The 26,338-nt window shown below is 36.4% G+C and overlaps 1 protein-coding gene across 6 annotated transcripts in view; it reads right to left on the bottom strand.

The window, feature by feature from the left end:
• ROCK1 (Rho associated coiled-coil containing protein kinase 1) overlaps positions 1-26,338 on the bottom strand; it is a 166,341-nt gene that overhangs the window by 112,021 nt on the left and 27,982 nt on the right. For 3 of the 6 annotated variants that reach the window (XR_008998312.1, XM_036905806.2, XM_036905805.2), the window contains exons 2-4: positions 15,853-15,934; positions 2,060-2,160; positions 1,381-1,518 (exon numbers count right to left, since the gene is read on the bottom strand). Coding sequence is in view for 4 of the 6 variants with exons in the window: in XM_036905806.2 (XP_036761701.1) it covers positions 1,381-1,518; positions 2,060-2,160; positions 15,853-15,934 (321 nt within the window). In the remaining 2 variants the exon portion in view is untranslated. The other 3 variants (XM_036905808.2, XM_036905809.2, XM_057504075.1) reach the window with 3 other exon arrangements.

Below are 26,338 nucleotides of genomic sequence, written 5' to 3' on the forward strand. Positions count from 1 at the left end.
TTTACAATGGCCAAGAAATGGAAGCAACCTAAGTGTCCATCAGTAGATGAATGGATAAAGAAGATGTGGTACACATACACAGTGGAATATTATTCAGCCATAAGAAGAAAACAAATCCTACCATTTGCAACAACATGGATGGAGCTAGAGGGTATTATGCTCAGTGAAATAAGCCAGGTGGAGAAAGACAAGAATCAAATGATTTCACTCATCTGTGAAGTATAACAAAGAAAAAACTGAAGGAACAAAACAGTAGCAGACTCACAGAACCCAAGAATGGACTAACAGTTACCGAAGGGAAAGGGACTGGGGAGGATGGGTCAGAAGGGAGGGATAAGGGGGAAAATGGGGCTTTATGATTAGCACACATAATGTAGGGGGTTGGGAACATGGGGAAGGCAGTATATACAGAGAAGACAAGTAATGATTCTATAGCATCTTACTACGCTGATGGACAGTGACTGTAACAGGGTATGTGGCGGAAACTTGATAATAGGGGGAGTCTAGTAACCATAATGTTGCTCAAGTAATTGTACATTAATGATATCAAAAAAAATAAAGAATAATAAGGAGCAAACCAAAAGAGATGAGATGATTATAGAGACTTAAGAAACAAATCAGCCAAAATCAACATGAAGACTTTGGACACTGATTTAACAAACTAACTATAAAACAACCATTTATGAGACTTGAGGGAAATGTGTATGCTGATTAGATATTTGATTACATTAAGAATCATTTAAAAATAATTTTGGGTGATAATAGTATTGTGCCTTTTTTTTTTTAACACTCACCTTTTAGAAAGACACCCTGAAGTATTTACTAATGAAACAGTATGATGCCTGGAATCTGCTCTAAAGCAACCCATTGTGTGAAGTAGGAAAGTAGATGGAGAGATAGATAAAACATAATTTGCTAAATGTTGATAATTACTGAGTTGGGTGATAGGTACTCCCGGGTTTATTATGCTATTGTCTTTATTTTTGTATATGTTTGAAATATCTGTAATGACAAAAAAATGCTGTTGTTGAATAATGATTTATGTGGTATTGTCATAAATATCCTGTTGTTTAAAACATATATTAAACAATATATAGTACAAACCAAGAAAAAAAAAGAATATCGACTTAAGAGTATGATACATACATGACTTTCACCAAATCAAAGCAAATTATTTAAATTTTCTAATATTTAAATTGTACAAAAACATTATTTTGCTTCCTCCTAGAGATGATGCAATAAAATTAAATTTTATGATTTTAAAAATAATGGCATATTAGACAACTTTGTAATTGCCAATATCCTCTATTAAAAAAACAAAGCTTCTCAGATATGGTTAGTTACAAACTAGACAATAATGAAACAGTAGCAAAATCATACCTGAACGACCCAAGGACTGTTAGCAAAAGCCATGATGTCCCTTTCTTCCCAGAAAAAAGCTGAATCAGATCTCTTAATCATTTCAAATTTGCTGAGAAGCTTCATAGCATATACCTGCCTGGTGGATTTATGCCTTACCTTTAAAAATCAAAGTGGAAAATAATGAAGTCTTCGTTAACATTTAAAGATCAGTGTTTACCATAAAATTTACTAAATGATTTTAACACCTTGTTAAATAATTTAACATGATTGCTCCAGCTCTTTTTATTTCTTCTTTTCTGTGGAATTACAATGTCAAGTCTTTAAATACCAGAAGCAATTACTGTTAGAAAGAAAATCTTCATTCTGTGTATTATAGCATACTCCCCTCTCCTCCACCCTACTATGTGTGATGTTTCTTATTTAGAAAACTTAAAATTCCATAGCATTTTACATAGTCTAATATTAGGAATAAAGATTTCTGATGCTTGAAACCTCTTCTCTAATCATTGCTGCTTTGGGAAAATATTTCACACTTGCTGAATTTGATTCTAGGCTTTTATATCCTTTGGCAAGAATATCTAGAGCAATTTAAAGCAACAAAATTTTAAGAACTAAACTTTTCTGAATAATATATGTTAAACACAAGTGGATTTTTTAAAATTTGAAATTGTTTTTTAATCTCATTAAAATAACCTACCAATTGAACTTCTCCAAATGCACCTCTACCAATCACCTTCACTACTTCATAATCTTCAGCTTTCATTCGTAAATCTCTAATTTTATTTATTGTGTCTTTATCTGTATGAAAAGAAAAGTTTGTAATTTCAAATTACTGAAGCATTATAACTAACACTGCTTATTTCACATTCAAAGTCTTGAGAAAAACTGAAAAATAAAAAATCATCATGAATTAATATATAGCAAACTGTAAAGTTAGACAAATGTTCAATATACTAAGAATTGTTTTAAATAAATTCTGGAATGACTTCACTCTAAATGTTTTCATTAAAATCTGACTCAATACAATGTTTTAGAAAACAAATACACTACTCACACACACTGAGAATAATTAGTTAACTAGTTTCTGGTATTTTAGGTACACATTAAATTTAATTGAGGAATCATGGGTAGATATTTCAGATTAATGAAATAAATTTTTCTTTTTATCAAGACGCAAATAATTTAAGGTATCAAAGGCAAACATGCTAAAGAATCATATATTTATATATTTCTCTATTTGAACCAAGATTTAACTCAAAACAAACAGTAGGAATCACTGCAATTATTTATATGAACCTGTCACGCAACAAACTACAGTAATTTAAAATCCCCACTGGATAGATACTTTAATTCCTAATTTGGTCATAGATTAAAATAGGGCTATTTTAATCCACATGGGTCAACATTGGCATGAGATTATATGGAAAAGCTTCACATTTTAGAGTTTATAAAATACAGAACAGCTATTAAACTTAAGCTCTAGTTCCTAATAAAAACTGAATATTCTTGTTTTTCTTTTTAAATACACATTTAAATTCAAGTATTTGTGTACATTATGACCAATAAACACATGCAACTAGAGCAACTTTTCACACCGGGATACAATTAATTTCAGGTTACTTATCATTGCAAGATGCACAAGATACAGAGAATAATCAATTAATTCACTGCACAAATATTTCTGCCTACCATACAGGCTCTACAATAATCACTGTAGATATAAAAAGGTAACTTTAAAATATAGCTTCTGCTCTGAAGGAGTTAAAATTCTAGCAAATTAAACAAACTATGAAAAAAAAGAAATTCAAATAAATAAATACAGCAAAAGAGTTAAGCACAGAGTTGTGGAACACTAAGGAAGACAACAGGTAAGCCAAACCTGCCTGGGAAGGAGGTGGCTAGAAAACGCTTCCTGGAGATGATACCTGAAATGAGTCTAAAATGAAGAGTAGCAGTTAGCCAGGGGGAGAGAAGACAAGAGAGTATACTGCAGGCAGATGGGCAATACAAGCAAAGGCACAGAGGAACTATATACAAGAAGTTCTGCATTGCTGGAGTATCAAGGTTGAGGTAAGGATTTAAAGGAGAGGCTGGAAAGCCTAAACTGGTTAAGAAGCTTGAACTTTACATGTAGGCCAGTAGTTGTAAAAATTATTTAATCATTAAAAAATTCTTTCTCAATAAAGTTTAAAGCAGCTCAATATGTAAAAATCGATAAAAGAGTGCTCTGCTTCAGGAGGGTACAAGTGGGGCCGGGTGGGGTAGGGTTAGAGAGGAGCTGAAGCATCATCTACTTTATACTCTTCCACAATGCAGCCCCTTAGAGTCCTACGGAATCTATTGGGAACTGAGAAGCACAATTTGAAAAGAAAAAAGGCAGATAAATACCACAGTCAAACTGACATTTCAGTATGGGAAATATGTAAAAGATGAACTCAATCCAGGGCAAAACTGGAGGTAAATGTTAAGAGTACTGTAATATTCCAGATGAGAAATAAGAGCCTTGAACCAGGATATGTTACATAATCACCTGTGGGGTTGAGAAAGGATCCCTGGCTCTGGTTATATGAGGTTCAGAGCCATAAATCATCTGAAAAGTCTGTAGTTTGAGCTTAGAAACATATCTGCTGCAAATCTGTGGGAATGAGATTGTGTTTCCTGATTTAGTTTTTAACAGCACAGAAGTGTATAAAGCAGATTGATACTACTTGTGATTCAAACAATGTCAATTGTCAAAATGACTTTATTACATTTAAGTTTTGTATAAAAGTGGTTTTTATGCTTTTTTTTGCCTTTTAATTTTGTATTGTATTCATTAGGAAATATTATCAAGTCTGGAGCAAAAACAACTTTCTGAAGTCAGTCAATATTCAATAAAAATTCAATGACAGATCAAAGTGGTTCTTCTCATTCAGAAAAACCTTTATTGGACCTTGTCTTAGTCAGCTCATACTGCCATACAAAATACCATAGACCGGGTGGCTTCAATAGCAGACTTTCATTTTCTCACAGTTCTGGAAGCTGGAAGTCCAAGATCAGGGGGCCAGCATATCTGGTTTCTGGTGAGACCTCTCTTTTTGGTTTGTTGGCAGCCACTGTCCCTCTGTGCTCACACTGTTGCCTGTCCCACAGGTAAGGACACAAATCTTATCCTATCACAGCCCCACCCTTATGACCTTATTTAATCTCAATTGTCTGCTTATTGGTCCTATCTCCAAATACAGTTATACTGGGAGTTACAGCTTAACACATAAATTTGAAAAAAAAAGAAAGTTGTGCAGGGGGTGGGGGGATATATAATTTAGTCCATAAGCAGACCTTAACTCAAAAAAAAAAAAAATCACAGTAAGACATAACCAATGCTAAGTTTGGGTATGCTGAGATAAATTGGGATATTCAGCTTCAAGTTTTGACAATAATTTATAGAACTGATGATGATTAAGTCCATGAGAGTGAATGATGTTTACGATTGACATTGTGGCTCAATAACACATGATAGATTGAAATACTTTCCACAAAGTTCCTACTAATGTCTAATACACTGAATATAGGCCTTAAACACTATTTCACAAGCTTTGTTAGTTTGTCCAACTAAGCCTTTTTCTGCACCATACATAATTTTAACTACCATCACTTGTAACACACCTTGGCAGACTCCACTTCAAGTCATACTTAGTGTTTTCTCAACTTCTTTAAAATATTCCTGTACTTGTTCCATGCAGACTATGGATAGAGGATAGTTCTTCATCACTTCAAACTTGGCATTTACTCCTCAAATAAACAATAAGAATCAAGGAAAACCACTCAAAATTGTTTGTCTTGTTTTTAATTGGCTATTGATGCTGCTCCCAATGGCTTCAATTCTTTGAGCAACTATTCTTGCCAAAAAGCTAATAGTTTTAAGCAAGTTTTTCTGTCTGTTCACATTTCTTTTGCTGCTGTAAACACTTACCATGGGTGAATGGCTCCCCTGCTTGGCTAACAAATAAGCCACTCATAAACTTATGTAAGGAAAACACAGCCTCATCTTCCTTTTTTATTTTTGTGAGGAAAATTCTGCTGTGATGAGATACTCCATTTTACATTTTCTTTTTTTCTGACTGTTGCTTGCCTGTGAGTTGGGAATATTACGAATGCTCACTCTGGTAATGTCAGTGTATAATGTATCTTTTTAGCACAGCTACACAGTCACTGCACAATAAACACAATGCTTTGTCATCTAACTTCATAAGATATTCCATACTCCACTGTGTCTCAAAATGACAACATGCAAAGTTCACTTTTCTTTTTTGTTCTGACACAATGGATATATATTGGTACTAAAAAATGAACAGAACACTGTGGCATGGTGATACACATGGAACACTGTTGAGTTGTAACTGTGCAATGGCATTTGCAATGTGTAGAGCAGCAGTGTGAAGCACTGACAATGCCACTTAGGACTTGTCACAAATACTCAACTCAGCTCAGCACTGCAGCACACAAGCAGTCACAGATAATACATTAACAAGTAAGTATGGCTATGTCCTAATAAAATTCTATTTATAGACACTGAAATCTGAATTTCATATAATTTCCACATATCATGAAATCTTCTTTGGACTTTTAATCAATCATTAAAAAAATGTAAGAAACCTTCTTAGCCCATAAGCCATTCAAACACAGGCAGTGGTCCAGATTTGGCCTGTGGACATAGTTGCCAGCCCCTGCTCTAATGGGTATCTAGCTGCCCTCTGAGGTACTGCTTTCCCCGCAGCTCTTCAGTTGGGACCTCTACCCTCACACATACCTTCTACTGGCCTTGAAAGCAGAATAGGTGTACCCCACTGCCATCTCTACACCCCCATCCTAAATCTGCCAGCTTCGATGTCATGTTCTAACATTCAATCTCCCACTACCTCTCATTGCTGCTGTAATCAACTGACCCTTGGGTCATCACACCTCATGACTAGACAATTTAGTTCCTAGTTTACTAACCTCTTCTCCAATATTCTCCTGTTTTAATTCTTAAGGATTTTAATATATCCATAAATGATACTTTTAATAACCTGGCCTCTCAATACCTTTATGTTCTCTCCTTCAATGACTCTGTCCTCCACCTTACCTCACCCACTTATTTCCATGGTCACATACTAGATATTTGTCTTTATCAGAATTTAAAATCTTCCCATAATGTCAATTTTAAATCTTATACTATCTAAGCACTCCCTTTTTAGCTTTCCTGCTCTCTCCTGTAACTCAACTCCAACAATCCCCTAAACCACCAACCTACTGATCCTATTTTTGCTTTACCTCACTGCACTGATTGCTTCACTTTCTTACCTACCCAGCCTAAATTACATGGCCAATTATTATAATTACCTCCTTCAGTACACCTTCAATGCCTTGGCTCTCTTCTGATTGATTATATTTAATTTGGCAAAACCACATCTTAGTTAAATTCAATTCTTCAACTAACTCTATGTCAGCAGCCAAGCAGTTGACTATCTGGATAATACATGAAATTATATTGAATGATCCCACTTTAAATTCATAATCACAAACATAAAGCTGGCCCCTAATGCTGCTCAGCAATCATGTATTTCTCTAGTCTAATCACTCTCCCACTCTGAAGACCATATTTTATATTTTCTTCTCTAAACTCCTACAGATCTCCCACTGATCTTCATTCATAGCTAAGACCCTGTTAGCTAATACCCTGAAACAAAAGAAATAATCAGAATGCCAGACTTACCATAATATTATGTATTCAATTACCAGTATGTACACTCACATATTTTGTCTCATCACCTTTTATTACAGGAGAATACTGCAATTGTACATCAATCTCTCCACCAGTGATGTCATCTTACTTTACTCATTCAAGAACTTTGCTCCAACAATTCCCCCAATTATTTCTCCTGTACCATTAAGCTTTTCCCTTCCTAACTGGATTCTATCATGCTATATTTTCATTCCTATCTTAATTTCTTGATTCCATTTCTCTTACCAGTTACTGCCCCATTACTTAACTCCACTGTAGCAAAATTCCTCAAAAGTTACCTATACTCTCTGTTTCTAAATCTTTGTATTTGTTCCTAAATCCATGCTGGGCAGGCTCTATTACCTTTCTATCAAAACTGCTGGTCAAAGTCACAAATAATGACCATGCTGCTAAATTCAACAACCAATTCTCAGTCCTCCATCCTGACATATCAGCAGCTTTTGACATAGTTTGATCATTCTCTCCTGATGTACCTTTTTTACCTGAATTCCAGGATATCACATTCTTCCAACAATGTAAGGGTGTTTTTCAAATTTAGTGGTTACCTCTCAGTTGTCTTTGCTGGCTCCTCTTTTTCTCCCAGATTTCTTAACATTAAAGTATCCCAAGATTCAGTCCTTCATAGTGTTTTTTTCTCTATCTACACTCATTTCCTTGGTGGAATTTAAAACCATCTACATGTCAACTCCCAAATTTTTGTCTCTCATTCAGATCTTTCTTACACTTCATATTTACATATTCAGTTGATTACAAAATATATCTACCTGGGTAACAGGCCTCTCAAATATAATGTGTCTGAAACTGATGTTCTCACCTAAGACCTCTACCTATGATCTCCACATTTCCAATGACAGCTCTAATTTTGTGTGGGGCAAAAACCCAGGGGGTATTCTTGACTCCTTTTTTTCTTTTTTGTACTCCACCATTATATCTTCCAGGAAAACACTCTAGCTCTACCTTTGAAATATATCTGGAAATTGCTAACTTCTCACCCTCTACACTGCTACCATGCAGGACCCAGCCACCATCATCTCTTCCTTGAATTATTACAATCACTTCATAAGTAATTTCCTTGTGTTTACCTTTGCCTCTCCATAGTCTATTCTTAACACAGGGTGATATTCTTAAGACACAAGTCAGATCATGTCACTCCTCCGCTCAAAACTCTCTAATGTCTTGCCATCTAACCCAGAGCAAAAGTCAAAGATCTTACAATGGCTTACAAGACTCTACATGATACAGGCACCCTATTTCCTGATTTCTCTGACATCATCCTACTATTCTCCCCCTTGTTTAATCCTCTCCAACCACAAAGGCTTCCTTGATGTTCCTCAAACATGCCAGGTACACTCCTTTCTTAAGGCCTATACACTGGTGGCTCCTCTGTATGCCATTCTTTTCCCTCAAACATTCACATGGCTATAACTCAATTATTTCAATGCTTTTCTCAAATGTCAACTCTTAGCCCTACTCTTCTCACCCTATCTAAAACTGCAAAATTTTCAGAACTTCTAACCCTTCTTACAGTGTTCTCTATTTTTTCCCACAATATTAAGTTCTTTGCTACCTACAGAATTTGTTTCATGTAAAATAATTACTGCAAAATTGGAAATTTGGTAAGCCCTTATTAATTCTAGGACCAATAAGTAGGACTGTATGACCATCAGACCCTTTTACCACTTCCAGATTGTCAAATGTATTGAGCCAGGTGATGCTGGCAGAAAGCTAAGATTCAGAGAAGATATTACTACACAGCACAGAAAGCAAGGAATGAAATGGGCAAACTGAGTCACAGTAGACACCACAAGTCTTGAGAGGCCACAAACGAGCTAACTGATCTCTAAGAATCACAAATTAACAAAAGAACCAGAAAAGTTGGTAATTTACAGTTTCAGGGTTAACAAAAGTTTCAAAAGATTTCAGTAACATACAGATTCTTCAATCTAACTTTCTAGAAAGCAAATGGATGATTTTTCTTAAGAGTTATTAAAAAAAGAAACACTTTACTTAGTAAATTCTACTTCCAGGAATTTATCCTAAGGAAATTAGATAAGATGTGGAACAAAGATTTCTACAATAAAAAATGTTTTTTTTTAATGTAGAGACTAAATAATTTCATATACATATAATGGAGTATTAGGCAGCATTTAAAATTGTGTTCTTAAAGAATAATCATATAGAATGATGTTCCACTTATAATGTTGAGCAAAGAAACAAAATAAACTGCACATGGTATATCACCTCAATTTTCTAAAAACACAAATATATATTGGTTTTATATATATATATATATATATATATATATATATATATATATATATAGGCCAGAAAGAAATAGGCTAAAATAATAACTACAGTCATCCACTGAGTATGATGGAATTACAGACCATTTTATTTCTCACATTTTCTATATATTTCAAGTTTTCTATAATGACTGCTGCTTTCTAATGAGAACAAGATAACATTTTGCCTAGCCTAAGAGCCTAGGTTATAAACGTACCATCATTGATTTGAAGACAGACTGTTGTTTTAAAAAAGTATTTTTAAATGTCAGAAGAGATAAAATATCGTAATAAAAGCTATGCATAATAAACTGTTTGACCAAAGTACTGCTTTTCTTTGCCTAAAGAAACCCAGTATACTTTGCATATTTTTAGAATAGTCAAAGCAGCCGTAATGAGTTCTAAACTTATCTAAAACTTATCCAGAAAATTTACAATGTGATATTTAATTCCATTAAAATCTCATACTGTAATGCAAAAAATTATTTTATCTCCAAATTGTCAAATAAAATTCAAGCTCCAGGCAGATGTGCCAAGTTTACCAGTGTGTAAGCACACAAGCGCGCGCGTGCGCACACACACACACACACACACACACACACACACACACACACACACAGTAACACAGTTTGAGAAACTAATTGGAAATAAAATCCAAACTCCTCAACATAGCATAAAGGCTTTTAGATCTTGCAACTGCTGATCCTCCGGTCTTTTGTTTCTAGATATCCTCCCCAACAATTCTCTACCAATGCCCACTTACTTGCAAATGCAATTAACTACCCAGCTTCATGTCTCCATGCCTTTGCAGATATTGATCACTAGCCTAAAATGGCTTGCCCCACTTTATTTAACCAGGTTCCTATCAAATAAGATCTAACCCTATATCTCATCCTCGGCCATTCCTGATCCCCTCAAGCAGACAGGATGACTCCCTCCTCTGGGACACTGCTATTTCCCTATTGCTTCATCTATCAGTCTGAACTGAAATGGTTCCTGTAAGGAAATGTGTTGGAAGGAATTCTAAAAGGAGAACAACTTCCAAAAAGCCTGTGGAGAAAGTATCAAGGTACTTTACCAGGAAATACACATAAGCCAGGTGGCTCAGGTGTAAGGAAAAGAGGACTCCTACAGATAAGAATGTACTTGAAAGGTCAGACAGGCAGCACCACCTTAAAAAAATCCACCTCAAGGCTGGGAGTGAGATCTGACTTAATTAAATTTGCAATTAAAAAGGAATCCTTTGGCAGCAATGTAGATAACTGACTGGAAATGTGCAAAAAGTAGATGCACTGAGACTAGACAGAAGATTTACTCGGATCATTCAAGTGCAGATGATTAAGTTTGAACAAGCTGTAGTAGAAAACAAAGAAAAGTTCTAGCTTCTGCCTGAAGACTGCCACTGACAGAAATCTACATTTGTCGGTCTTTTCTCGGGTTTATAATCAGGCCATTTACTTATCTCTTAATTTATTAGCAGCTCCACTATTCTCCAAAGTTTTCTAAAGATCCTCAATCACACCAGCATGCTAATTCAATATTCTGGGGTGTAATCTGCCTAGATGTGGGAGTGTAAACTAATTTAAAATGCTCCTATTTTTTCCCTTTCCCTGAACTTCAATTTCTTTAAGCTTTTAAAATCATGATTATAATGAAAACAAGAAATAAGACACCAATAAATTCTTTTTTATCCAACCCATTAAACCAAAAGCCCCCAAACTACCATTTCAGTCTCTTCTGCCATCTGTCCTGACCTTACCTCTTCCCACTCATCATAAACCAAGTTCAATTTACACCAAACTCTTTGTTCCTCAAGATGGGCTTTTGGATGGCTCTAACAACAAATGCTGTTTCCTCTCTGTCTGAATTGTTCATCCTCAATTGAGAAATCTAGCCCACCCTTTTGAAACTCAACTCAAATATTACTTCCTTTTTAAAGCCTTTCTTTACTCCCTCAAGATGTGTTAATCATTGCATTCTCTGCAAACTTCCACTAAAAATATAAAGATAGACAGAAGTTACTATTTGCTTCTGAGTACTTCCCTCCACAAGATGGTGAGATCTACAGTATTTAAGAAAAACACTATCTTACTCTTTGTGTCTTTAGTAACTGGACATTCAAAAAACATTTCAAATAAATGGTCTCATGTAGTAAATTTATCATTTTCCCATGCATCTTGAACCCGTAACTCTAAATGGGGAAGCAGTGGAGGGAGGAGTTTACTTTTACTTTTGTTATCTTAAGAACTTTTCACAACTCTTGGCCCATCACTTGGCCTAATATAATTTTTGTAGATTTATAATACTCTTTTGTACTTATCCCTAGATATATACTGATACTTGATATGGTCATTCATATTCTTTTAAATCTGAGCTGAGAACTCCCTGTGGGATAACCCTGGTGTTTTTCGGCTGCAACATCCTTATATTTACTCCTTTTTGAAATTCCATTCTTCACTTGCAATTACTACTACTAGGATTTATCTTTTAAGTAAGTTTGATTAAAGTTCCTGAGTTTGGGGAGCACATGCCTGACCATGGCCAGCATTTCTTTATTATATAAAGACTTACGCAGTGGTTCTCACCTGCAGGCAATTTTGACCCCTGGGAAGCATTTGGCAAAGTCTTGAGACATCTTTGGTTGTCACAACTTGGGGAGGAGGGAGAGTATGCTACCGGTATCCAGAAGGTAGAGGCTACGAATACTGCTGAACTTCCTACAATGCAACATCCCCCCAACAACAAAGAGGTATCTGATCCACAATGTCAACAGTGCCATTGTTGAGAAGCCTCAATGTCTTGGTTATATCCCAAATGCTAACCAATTCAGCCTTTCTGACCACAATTAAACTCAGAATAGCAATCACTCTCATTAGTTTCTCAATAATTAAATTATTAGCAAAGCAAATTAAACACTTGATCAACTGTTCTGTATGTTTTTATAAGTAGACAGCTGCTTCACTATCACTATCAGAGCTACATATGCCACTTCTGTAATTTCTTTTACAAAAGGTATAGTAATGCTACCATAAAATTCATTTCTGGGATTATTTTTTCTTAACCAAACAAATGCTCCCTGTGGCATTCTTACTCTCATATTCATGGATTTTCTTCTTCATACAATGCTCTTCTCTCCCTATTACCATTTTTTAGCCTGGTAAGATTTGTTTAAGAAGTATGCTTTTCTAGTAACACTATATAATTAGGAACCTTGTACCCCAAAGTGTCAGTGATATTCATAATGGTTTACAAACATAAGCAGTCATAATCTGTTCCCAAATTCTCCCTCCTCCTCCCAGTGCACCCCCTTCTCAACATGTTTCTTGAAAAATGTGACCCCCACCAAGACAGCTTCATTTTATCTGGTTATCTCTCTAACCCTTACTTAAAATTCTCCTTAAAATCTTAACCAGTTAAGTGAAGCTGATAAACATTTTCTTTGTAGTCCTCATTATTTAGGTATTATCATATACCACAGTCAAAAAAGCAATCTCTATATTTAATTACTCAGTCAAATGGTCACAGATTAGCTTTTTCCTTTCAGTTTCCATACATACTTCAGAAAGAGATGAAAATTGACAGCTTATCATACAGTTAGGCCTGAAGTTTAAAATATTTCATGGTGCTATACTTTAGTGAGACTTAAGCTGAATTACTAAAGAGAAAGATTTTATACCATATTCTAGGTGTATTCTTAGTTCACTACATCTGATATCTAGCAGCACTAAACATTTACCTTTAGTAGATGATTTTGATGTACTAAGTAACTATGAATATCCACATAAGTGAATTTCATTACTATAGAAAATACTATCCTATGAAAACCTATTACTCTGTGAAATACTACATAAATACAATCTCAGGAGTTGAAGGAGAAATGTTATATCATGTAAATGGAATCATACAGTGTGTACCCTTTAGTGCCTGGCTTTCTGCCCTTACCACAATGCTTTTGAGATTTATCAGTGTTGATGCATGTATTAGTAATTTACTCCTTTTCACTGCTGAGTATTCCACTGTGGAAGTACCACAATTTTTTAACCATTTATCAGCTAATGGGCATTTGGGCTGCTTCCAGTTTACAACAATAATAAATAAAGCCACCTTAAACATCTGCATACAGGTCTTTGCGTGGGCACACACTTTCATTTCTCTGGGATAAATACCCAGGAGTGGGATTCCTGGGTTATAAGGTAAATTCATGTCCAGCTTTATAAGAAAAATGACAAACTGTTTTCTAAAATGCCTTACCAATTTTATAAACCAACCAGCAATGTGTCAGAGTTCAGCTGCTCCACATTTTCATATATACTTGATATTGTCAGCTTTTAAAATTTTAGTTATTGTAACAGATGTATACTGGTATCTCATTGTGACCATAATTTGCAACTTCCTAATGACAAACCATGTTGATCAGCTTTTCATGTGCTTATTGGCTACTTGTGTATCGTTGGAGAAATGTCTACTCAAATCCTTTGCCCGTTTTTAAATTAGGCTGTCTTTTTATTATTGAGTTGTAAGACATCATTATATATTCTAGACACCAACCCTTATCAAGTATATGATTTGCTAATATTTTCTCTCATTCTCTGGGTTGTCTTTGGATAGTGACCTTTGAAGCATAAAGAATTTGAATTTTGATGCTGTCCAATTGATTTTTCTTTTGCTGCTTATAGGTATTATATCAGAGAAATAAATGCCTAGTCCAAGGTCATTATGATTCATGCCTACATTTGCTTCTAAGAGTTTTACAGTTTTAGTTCTTACATTCTGAAATGATTTTGTATATGGTGGTAGGAGGCAGGAGTCCAACTTCATTCTTTTACATATGGATATCCAATAGTCTGAGCACCATTTGCTGAAAAGACTATTCTTTCCCCTTTCACATGGTTTGCAACTCTTTTCTCCTAGTCAGTGGCTTATCTTTTCATTTTCTTAGCACTATCTTCTGAAGAGGAAAAGTTTTGAATTTTCATGAAGTCTAATCTTTCTTCTTTAAAAATGGTCTGTGATATTTGTGTCCCATCTAAGAAATCCTTGCCTCACCAAAGTCACAAATATTTTCTACATTTTCTTCTAGAAGTATTATAGTTTTAGCTCTTACATTTAGGTCTATGATCCATTTTGAGTTAATTTTTGCACATGGTACAAAGTAAGGCTTGAATATTGAATAAACCAAAAACAACCTAACCTAAATGCATCAATATGTATGGTTTAGGAACAGAATAAAGAAATGGGCTGGGGAGGATTTTATGATCTAAATCTTATCAATTTTTTTAAGATCAGAAGTTTGAAACTATTTTAGTAAGTTCATCAATCAAATTTTTAATAATACCTATAAAGAAAGTGGAAATTTTATGGCCAGGATTCTAACCTCACCTGAAACTAACATTGCCTGTTGTACATATATTTAGTTTACTTGACATACCTGTGGGCAGCAGGATATTAACCATCCGACAGAATGAACAGGAGTGAATCTCCAGTCATGGAAGTGCTGGCCCAGGGCAGGGGTGGAGAAGAAACACACAAGCGCCTGAATTAACTGGTACTGGTGTTAGCAAGTCCATAAGGACCTGCCCACGGTTCCTGTTGGTGCTAGTAGAGGGGAAGTGGGTGGTGGGGAAGGAGACAGCAGAGAGAGCAGTTCCAGTGCAAAGCTCGAGAGCTTAGGGAGCAGAGGGAGGAAGCAGGAGAAATAAACTTGGAGCCCCATGCTAAGCAGGAGCAAGCAAAGGTGCTGCCTGAGCCACCAGCAGAGCCCAGCGTTAGGAAACAGGAGGCAGTACCTGGGCTGCATGCAGATGGATTTGGACCAGAGACTGAGATAAGGCAGGCAGGAGTCTAGTGCTAGACCTACTTCCCTCAGAATAAATGTGGTATGAGTCTCTTTTAACCCCCAACTTTCTGTTGTCTTTATTTGGTCTCATCAAATTCACAGTGAATTTGTCCAAAGCTGGAAACCCCTTTTACCCTGGAGCAACAACACCTAATATCAAATTCAAAAGTTTTTATAAAAACATCTGTAAAACTTAAATATAAGCCAGCTTTCATGGAGAAAATTCTCATATCTCAGTGGTATGGGGGCTTTTTATATGTAACGTAATCTATTCTTATCTGAGATATTAAAATATAGATAATTCATTTATAAAAGGAAAATAAAGGATGAATAAAACATTGAAACTTAATGTGCATGTATGTATAAATTTATTTTAACATACTTATTTTAGTCATGTACTTTTCAGTCCCTTCTCTGCAAAACATTTTATCAATTTTGATAGGAACTCAAACTGACAAAGTTTCTTTCCCATTTCATACTCATTTTGTGTAGGAATTATTGATGAAATAACCAAAAAGTAGACATAAGTAAAAGAAGAATGGTTTGAATTATCTGAGTAAAGATTTCATTATACAGTCTGTCACTAACCTTCACAAAAAATTACTTACATCTGCATAAAAAGTTGTCAATATTTTTGTTTTTTCTTAAGGCAGGAAAATCCAAATCATATACCAAAGCATCCAATCCATCCTAAACAAAAATAAACAACAGTTAAGTTTTTTGGATCACACTATGAACACATTCTTTTTTTTTTTTTTTTTTTTGGTATCATTGATATACAATTACATGAGCAACATTGTGGTTATGAATACATTCTTTTTTATGAGTAAAGAACACACATATGCTTTAACAGTTCATTAGACCTCTTTCATACATCCTGCATTTCACTTAATTCCTTCTCTGAGGTTAGATGACTACTGGAGGAAGAGAAAATTTGTTTTTATTTCATATGTAGATTTTTCACCTTCTAACTCTCCCAGACAGAGGAGCAGCAAAACGACTACAATTGGCTATAATGACTTTAACTCATGTCCTTTTCCCCTCATAAGGGCATGAAATTTTGTTTTTCACTTACCCTTACTATTGCATTTATATTTACTTCACAAATACCAGATACTCATCAAAAACAAATGGCCTATACTGGTGGCTACAGATATCTTAAAAGATGGCTAAATAATAGTTCCTAAAATGTAAAGTTTAATATAAAAAAACTCTGCTTTCAGATACATTTTTAATTATAAAAATTCTGGGTTTTCATAAGGGTTCTCTTCCTTTCTTTGAAGCACTTTCTAGGGCAACCATTAGCAAAGAACAAACATGGGCTTTTACTTACTTTAAAGTAGATATTTAAATACTATCTAAGCAAGTATAGAGCAATGTGAAGGTGTATCAATCAGAGAAGAACAGGAATGCATCTATTCAGATTATATCTTGTCATGTGGCAGGAGCAGAAGGAACATTCAGATAATCCTAAATAATCTTTATTTCATTTAACCAGATAAGTTTAGTTGCCCAGCAGAGCCCAAGAATAATAACAGACAGCAAAAGAGAATGCACCTTTTGCAGACCCTGCACAGTCATGTTCACCAAAGACTGAAGAACAGATTAAAGCCAGAGGATATACAGACTTTTAAACTGTGTGTAAACTGTGGGTGTGAATCACCAGCTATTTAAGAATACTGAAAATATTCCCATAGGAAACCAAAACACAGAGTCAAATTTAAACAGGCTTTAAAATACATCACTCCAGGATTTCAAAAACTGACCATGTAGAAGATGTCTAATAATACCAATGTTTGAAGACTGCGTGAAGAGACCAACCACTCTACAATGGTTTTTCAAAGATTCTGAGTTTGTGCAGACCTGGAGAAAAGCCCCTCCATTAACGCAAATTCATCTATCCATGGGATATATCCTTCCAATGTATATACAATGAGTCTTATAAGCCATTTCCATATTTCTGTCAGTTCTTTTTACAAAGAAGAGATGAACACTTTTACATGAAAACTTGGGTTTTTGGGAAGACCAGCTGATGCTTGGTCCATTTTAAACTGAAAAACCAAACCAATAAATATGGAAACTCACTATTTTCTAAGAAAAAGTAAATTAAATATGAATATTAAGAAAAAAACCTTCTGACTAGATTTTAAGTTCCTTAAGGCAGAAACAACAGTAACCATCTCATTTACTCCCAAGCACCTTGCAGAATGACCCTAACAACCAGGTATAAAATATACATTAAACCAATGATTTTTACACTCAACAGCAAAGGTATTATATTATTCAAGAAATAATATTTTTCTAAGATTAGATACTAAATTTCAGTGCATAATGCCACTCCAAACAATTATACAGACTACTGGGCAGTGCAAGCTACAGAAGAAAAATTTTAGAACAAATTTTGATACCTTAAAGTTTTCTGGGAAACTCAAGTACGTATAATTACCTCAATATATTATTATACTTTATAATAACTATTAAGAGTTCCTAGTAAACATCTACTTCCAAAGACACTTTTCAGTTTTAAAAGATTCAGAACATCTAAATTTATAATAGCTTGAATTGTTTTTATGCTTGTATCAAATAAAACATTAAAAAGTAAGAGAAATGTATATTAAATTTTACAGTAAATACATTGAAAACAACGGCTTCCAATCTAACTCCAAATAAGTTGTTTTTAAAAGGTACCAAATACTAGGAAAAAGCCTCAAAAATCACCTTGTTTAACCACCTCATTTTATAACCAAGGCAAATAACAATAAAAAATATTAACTGACTTGTCCACTGCCACAGAGCTGGCTAGTAAGCTATGTCTGAATCAAAACACTAACTTTTACCAGTAGTTTTAGATGTAACATGACTATGACAAAACATGATTGAAAAAATCCTGAATCTCTTAAAAATAAAATTAGGAATTGAGAAAAAACATGTATACTTAAACCCAAGATGTATTTTTTTTTAATTGATAGAAAACCACAAGTTATTGTTCTCATTATAACTGGAAGTACACTGGCTAGTACTCAAATCTAATGCTCCTGCTCAAAATCCTATGTTTTAATATACTACTATTCTCTCTTCTGCATAACCTTCCCAAAACTACCTGCAAAAACAGTTCTCGAGGGAAGATTAAAGATGGCAGTGTGAGACGTGAGACAGAGAACTCCTCCCAAAACCACATATACAAAAATATACTTAATACAACTAATCCTAAAAGAGCAACAGGAAAGAAGGCTGAGTCAGAATGCATACACCTGAAGAAAAGACCAGACCTCATGAAACTGTAATGTACCAAAGTCTTCATATGGAGGGATCCAAGCCCTTCCCCCAGCCAAGCTCACTGGCGAGAAGAAGAGAAATGTAGCAGGGAGGGGGTGAAGCCTAGGACTGCTGAACACCCAGACCTGGAGATCTACTCTGGGAAGAAGCACCTACATTGCATGGTGCTATGGAGATTAGTGGGGTTGGAAAGCTAAGACAGGCAGAATACTTGGAGAGACTTGAGATTCCAGCTGTTGGTGGAAAACAGGGATCCACATCTGACTGCTCTGAGAAAAAAGAAAGGTGGGCAGTCTGAGAGACTTCCTAACAGTGAGAGGGCTGCTAAAGGGGCAAGGATTGCACAGAGAAAGGATAGGTGGACAAAACTGTCTGGGTGCACTCTGCCCAGCAGGTTGGGAACTTTCAGGAGCTTCAGGCACTCCATATCCTCCTGGTTGGCTACTCAGATATGAGGACCCCCCCCCCCCGTGATATGCAGCCTCCTGGGCCTTCCTCCTGGCCTGCCAGTACCGGCTTGCAAAACGGCAGTCTCTGCCCTGGCATCAGGCCAGCCAGAGGGAGGCCCCCACTAAAGCAGCTACAAACACAAAGCACAGAGGCTTACACCTGTGTGCTCAGTCCACTGGTTCTAACTGTGGAGACAGGTACTGCAGCCGGGAAGCAGGAAACAGTTATTTCCTCCCAACAGGCACCAGCACTGCTCCCGTGCAACCCCGACATCACTTCAGGGCTGAGCAACTCCACAGAGTAGACCTAATGGGCACTAGATGGCGACACATACAAATATGAAACGTCAAAGGAACCTGGTTCAAACAAAAATCCCACAAACACCAGAAAAAGGGCCAAGTGTAAATGAACTCATCAATCTCCTGAAAGAGATTTCAAAATAAAAATCATAAACATGCTCATGGAGGTACAGAAAAATATTCAACAACTCAAGGACAAATTTAGGAGAGATTCAATCATTAAGAAATACCATACCTGAAATGAAACATACAATGGAGGGATTTAAAATCAGATTAGATGTAGAAGAGATAGTAAATGAAATAGAAATTAGAGAAGAGGAGTACAAAGAAGCTGAGGCACAGAGAGAAAAAAGGATCTCTAGGAATGAAGAATATTGAGAGAACTGTGGGATCAATCCAAACGAAACAATATTCGCATTACATGGGTACCAGAAGAGGAGAAAGAAAAAGGGATAGAAAGTGTCTTTGAGGTAACTGCTGAAAACTTCGAGTCTGGGGAAGGAGATAGTCTCTCAGGCTATGGAGGAGCACAGATTTCCCAACACAAAGGACCCAAGGAAAACACCAAGACATATAATAATTAGAATGGCAAAGATCAAGGATAAGGACAGACTTCTAAAAGCAGCTAGAGAAAAAAATATCATATATAAAGGAAAACTGAACAGGCTATCATCAGACTTCTCAACAGAAACCTTACAGACCAGAAGGGAGTGACATGATATATTTAATGCAATGAAACAGAAGGGCCTGGAACCAAGAACACTCTACCTGGCAAGGTTATCATTTAACTTTGAAGGAGGGATTAAACGATTTCCAGATAAGCAAAAGCTGAGAGAATTTACCTCCCAAAAAACACCCCTACAGTGTATTTTGGAGGGACTGCTATAGATGGAAGTGTTCCTAAGGCTAAATAGCTGTCACCAGAGGAAATAAAACCACAGTAAAGAGAGTAGAACAATTAATTAATAAGCAGATGAAAAATCAAATCAACTACCCCCAAAGTCAGTCAAGGGATAGACAAAGAGTACAGAATATGATGCCTAATATATAAAGAATGGAGGAGAAATAAAAAGAAGGAAAAAAGAAGAACCTTTGGGTTGCGTTACTAGTAGTGTACTAAGTGAGTTAAGTTAGACTCTTAGAAAGTAAAGGAATGACCCTTGAACCTTCGGTAACCATGAATCTAAAGCCTGCAACGGCAATAAGTACATACCTATCAATAATCACCTTAAATGTAAATGGTCTGCATGCACCAATCAAAAGACAAAGAATCAATGAATGGATAAAAAAACAAAAACAAGAACCGTCTACATGCTGCCTACAAGAGACTCATTTCAAACCCAAAGACATACACAGACTAAAAATAAAAGTGAAGGGATGGAAACAGACATTTCATGCAACTAATAGGGAGAAAAAAGCAGTGGTTGCAGTACTTGTATCAGACAAAATAGACTTTAAAACAAAGAGTGACAAGAGACAAAGAAGGACATTATATAATGATAATTGGGTCAGTCCAAAAAGAGGATATAACCATCATAAATACCTATGCACCCAACACAGGAGCGCCTACATATATGAAACAAATACTAAAAGAATTAAAATGGGGAAACAGAAGGCAACGCATTCATTTTCAGAGACTTCAACACTCCATTCATTCCAAAGGACGTATCAACCAGACAGAAAATAAGTAAGGAGACAAAGGCACTGAACAACACATGACAACACACGGACCTAATGGACATATACAGAACACTCCAACAAAAAGCAGCAAGATACACATCCTTCCCAAGCGCACATAGAACATTTTCAAGAACAGATCATATTCTAGGCCACAAAAATAGCCTGAGTAAATTCAAAAATATTGAAATTGTACCAACCAGATTCTCAGAACACAAAGGTATGGAACTAGAAATAAACTAGGCAAAGAAAATGAAAAAGCCCACAACCACATGGAGGCTTCACAACATGCTCCTAAATAATCAATGCATCAATGACCAAATAAAAACAGAGATCAAGCAATATATGGAGACAAATGACAACAATAATTTAACACCGCAAAATCTGTGGGACACAGCAAAGGCCTTGCTAAGAGGGAAGTATATTGCAATACAGGCCTACCTCAGGAAAGAAGAACAATCCCATATGACAAGTCTAAATTCACAATTAACGAAACCAGAAAAAGAAGAACAAATGAGGCCCAAAGTCAGTAGAAGGAGTGACAGAATAAAACAACAAAAAGAATCAATGAAAGCAGGAGTTGTTTCTTCAAGAAAATAAACAAAACAGATAAACTCCTAGCCAGACTTACCAAGAAAAAAAGAGTCAACACATAAAGACAATCAGAAATGAGAAAGGAAAAATCACTATGGACACCACAAAAATACAAAGAATTATTAGGAAATACTATGAAAAATTATATGATAACAAACTGGATAACCTAGAAGAAATGGACAACTTTCTAGAAAAATACAACCTTCCAAGGCTGACCCAGAAAGAAACAGAAAATATGAACAGACCAATTACCAGCAATGAAATTGAATTGGTATTCAAAATACTACCTAAGAGAAAACTCCTGGACCAGACGGCTTCGTCTCTGAATTTTGTCAAACATTTAGTGAATACCTAATACCCATCCTCCTTAAAGTTAACCAAATGTAAAAGAAGAGGGAAATTTCCAAACTCATTCTACAAGGAGAGCATCACTCTAATACCAAAACCACGCAAAGACATCACAAAAAAAGAAAATTACAGACCAATATCCCTGATGAACATAGATGCAAAAATACTCAACAAAATATTAGCAAACCAAATTCAAAAATACATCAAAAAGATCATCCATCATGATCAAGTAGGATTTATGCCAGGGATGCAAGGATGGTACAACATTTGAAACTCCATCAACATCATCCACCACATCAACAAAAAGGACAAAAACCACATGATCATTTCCACAGATGCCAAAAAAGCATTTGACAAAATTCAACATCCATTCATGATCAAAACTATCAACAAAATGGGCATAGAGGGCAAGTACCTCAACATAATAAAGGCCATATATGACAAAACCACAGCCAACATTAAACTTAGTAAGCAAGAAGCTAAAAGCATTTCTTTTAAGATTGGGAACAAGACAAGGATGCCCACTCTCTCCAGTTTCATTAAACATAGTTCTGGAAATCCTCACCACAGCAATTAGACAACACAAAGAAATAAAAAGGCATCCAGGTTGGTAAGGAAGAAGTTAAACTGTCACTGTTTGCAGATGACATGATACTGTACATAAAAAACCCTAAAGACTCCACTCCAAAACTACTAGACCTAATATCTCAATTCAGCAAAGTTGAAGGATACAAAATTAATACACAAAAATCTTTTACACTAACAATGAAGTAGCAGGAAGAGAAATCAGGAAAACAATTCCATTCACAATTGCATCAAAAAGAATAAAATACCTAGGAATAAACCTAACCAAGGAAGTGTAAGACGAATACTGTGAAAACTACAAGACACTCATGAGTGAAATTAAAGAAGATACCAATAAATGGAAACAAATCCCATGTTCATCGATAAGAAGCATTACTATTGTCAAAATGTCCATCCTGCCTAATACAATCTACAGATTCAATGGAATCCTGATCAAAATACTAACAACATTTTTCAACAAACTGTAACAAGTAGTTCTAAAATACATATAGAACCATAAAAGAACCCAAATAGCCCAAGCAATCCTGAGAAGGAAGAATAAAGCTGGGAGAATTACACTCCCCAACATCAAGCTCTACTACAAAGCCACAGTAATCAAGACAATTTGGTACTGGCACAAGAACAGACTCATAGACCAAGGGAAGAGACTAGAGTGCCCAGATATAAACTCAAGCATATATGGCAAATTAATATACGATAAAGGAGCCATGTATATACAGTGGGGAAATGACAGCCTCTTTAAAAACTGGTGTTAACAAAACTGGACAGCTACATGCAAGAGAATGAAACTGGATTATTGTTTAACCCCATACACAAAAGGAAACTCAAAATGGATCAAAGACCTGAATGTAAGTCTTGAAACCATAAGACTCTTAGAACAAAACATAGCCAAAAATCTCTTGAATATAAACATGAAGAACTTTTTCCTGAATGCATCTCCTTGGGCAAGGGAAACAAAGGCAAAAATGAACAAATAGGACCACACCATGCTAAAAAGCTTCTGTACAGCAAAGAACACCATCAATAGAACAAAAAGGCATCCTACAGTACAGGAGAATATACTTGTAAATGACTTATCTGACAAGGGGTTAGCATCCAAGATACATAAAGAACTCACACGCCTAAACACCCAAAAGGCAAATAACCCTGTTCAAAAGTGGGCAGAGGATATGAACAGACACTTTTCCAAAGCAGAAATTCAGATGGCCAACAGGCACATGAAAAGATGCTCCACATCACTAAATATAGGGAAATGCAAATTAAAACCACAATGAGAGGGGTGGAGCCAAGATGGGGGCGTGAGTAGGAGAGTGGGATTCTCCTCCCAAAAGCATATATTTTTGAAAATACAACAAATACAACTATCCCTAAAAGAGAGACCAGAAGATACAGGACAACAGCTAGACTACATCCACACCCGCGAGAACCCAGCACCTTGCGAAGGGGGTAAGTAAGATACAAGCCACGGCCTGGCGGGACCCGAGCGCCCCTCACCCCAGCTCCCGGTGGGAGAAGAGAAGTTGGAGTGGGGAGGGAGAGGGAGCCCAGGACTGCTAAACACCCAGCCCCAGCCATCTGTACCCAGAGTGCAGACACAGTGCAAGGAGCGCGGGAAGCTAGAGAAACAGGACAGTAAAAACCTGCGAGCGGATCCCTGCAGCCAGTGGCCTGGGACAAAGACAAGCGAGTGCTTTTTGAAAGTCTTAAAGTGACAGGGACCCCACCGCTGGACGGAAGCGTCCTGGGACACTTAGCCCAGCGGTTGGAAATCCTGGGGAACTCTGGGCACCCTAAACCCTGGGCAGCAGCTCTGAGACCCCTCACAGTGACAAACAGCCCCCTGCCCATTCTCCCTCCAGCGCAGCCCTGCCATAGCAGAGCAGCAGCGTGAGGCTGTTCACGCCCACAGCAAGGGAGCTTCCTCCATGGCGGCCGGGCAAGAAACAGAGACCCAGTCTACGCACAACTGCCCAACACAAGCCGCTAGGGGTCGCCGTTGTCCCAGTAAAGAAAGGCCAGGAGCAAGTGGAAAGGGTCTTGGCTCTCCCAGCTGACAGACGAGTCAACAGCATACCACTGCATGTAACAACATGAACAGGCAAAAAAATTTGATACAGACCAGACTAACCCAGACATCCTCCCCTGAGAAGGAATCTGAGGAGACAGATTTAACCAAACTTCCTGAAAAAGAATTCAAAACAAAAGTCATAACCATGCTGATGGACTTGCAGAGAAATATGCAAGAACTAAGGAGGGAGAATACAGAAATAAAACAATCTCTGGAAGGACCTCAAAGCAGAATGGACGAGATGCAAGAGACCATTAATGGACTAGAAATAAGAGAACAGGAATGCAGAGAAGCTGACACACAGAGAGATAAAAGGATAACCAGGAATGAAAGAATATTAAGAGAACCGTGTGACCAATTGAAATGGAACAATATTCGCATCATAGGAGTACCAGAAGAAGAAGAGAGAGAAAAAGGGATAGAAAGTGTCTTTGAAGAAATAATTGCTGAAAACTTCCCCAAACTAGGGGAGAAAATGGTCTCTCAGACCACAGAAGCACACAGAACTCCCATGACAAGAGCAAGGAGGGCAACACCAAGACACATAATAATTAAAATGGCAAAGATCAAAGACAAGGACAGAGTATTAAAGGCAGCCAGAGAGAGAAAAAAGGTCACCTACAAAGCAAAACCCATCAGGCTATCATCAGACTTCTCAACAGAAACCTTACAGGCCAGAAGAGAATGGCATAATATATTTAATGCAATAAAACAGAAGGGCCATGAACCAAGACTACTGTATCCAGCACGACTATCATTTAACTATGAAGGAGGGATTAAACAATTCCAAGACAAGCAAAAGTTGAGGGAATTTGCCTCCCACAAACCACCTCTACAGGGTACCTTAGAGGGACTGCTCTAGATGGGAACACTTCTAAAAAGAGCACAGAACAAAACACCCAACATATGAAGAATGGAGGAGGAGGAATAAGAAGGGAGAGAAATAAAGAATCATCAGACAGTGTTTATAATAGCTCAATAAGCGAGTTAAGTTAGACACTAAGATAGTAAAGAAGCCAAGCTTCAACCTTTGGTAACTACTAACTTAAAGCCTGCTATGGCAATATCTTTCAATAATCACCCTAAATGTAAATGGACTGAATGCACCAATCAAAAGACATAGAGTAATAGAATGGATAAAAAAGCAAGACCCATCTATATGCTGATTACAAGAGACTCACCGCAAACCAAAAGACATGCACAGATTAAAAGTCAAGGGATGGAAAAAGATATTTCATGCAAACAACTGTGAGAAAAAAAGCAGGTGTTGCAATACTACTATCAGACAAAATAGACTTCAAAACAAAGAAAGTAACAAGAGATAAAGAAGGACGTTACATAATGATAAAGGGGTCAGTCCAGCAAAAGGATATAACCATTATAAATATATATGCACCCAATACAGTAGCACCAATATATGTGAAACAAATACTAACAGAATTAAAGGAGGAAATGGAATGCAATGCATTCATTTTGGGAGACTTTAAAACACCATTCACTTAAAAGGACAGATCCACCAGACAGAAAATAAGTAAGGACACAGTGGCACTGAACAACACACTAGAACAGATGGACCTAATAGACATCTATAGAACTCTACATCCAAAAGCAACAGGATACACATTCTTCTCAAGTGCACATGGAACATTCTCCAGAATAGACCACATACTAGGCCACAAAAAGAGCCTCAGTAAATTCAAAAAGATTGAAATCCTACCAACCAACTTTTCAGACCACAAAGGTATAAAACTAGAAATAAATTGTACAAAGAAAGCAAAAAGGCTCACAAACACATGG

Source organism: Manis pentadactyla, chromosome 6 (genome assembly GCF_030020395.1).
Source record: "Manis pentadactyla isolate mManPen7 chromosome 6, mManPen7.hap1, whole genome shotgun sequence".
NCBI lineage: Eukaryota > Metazoa > Chordata > Mammalia > Pholidota > Manidae > Manis > Manis pentadactyla.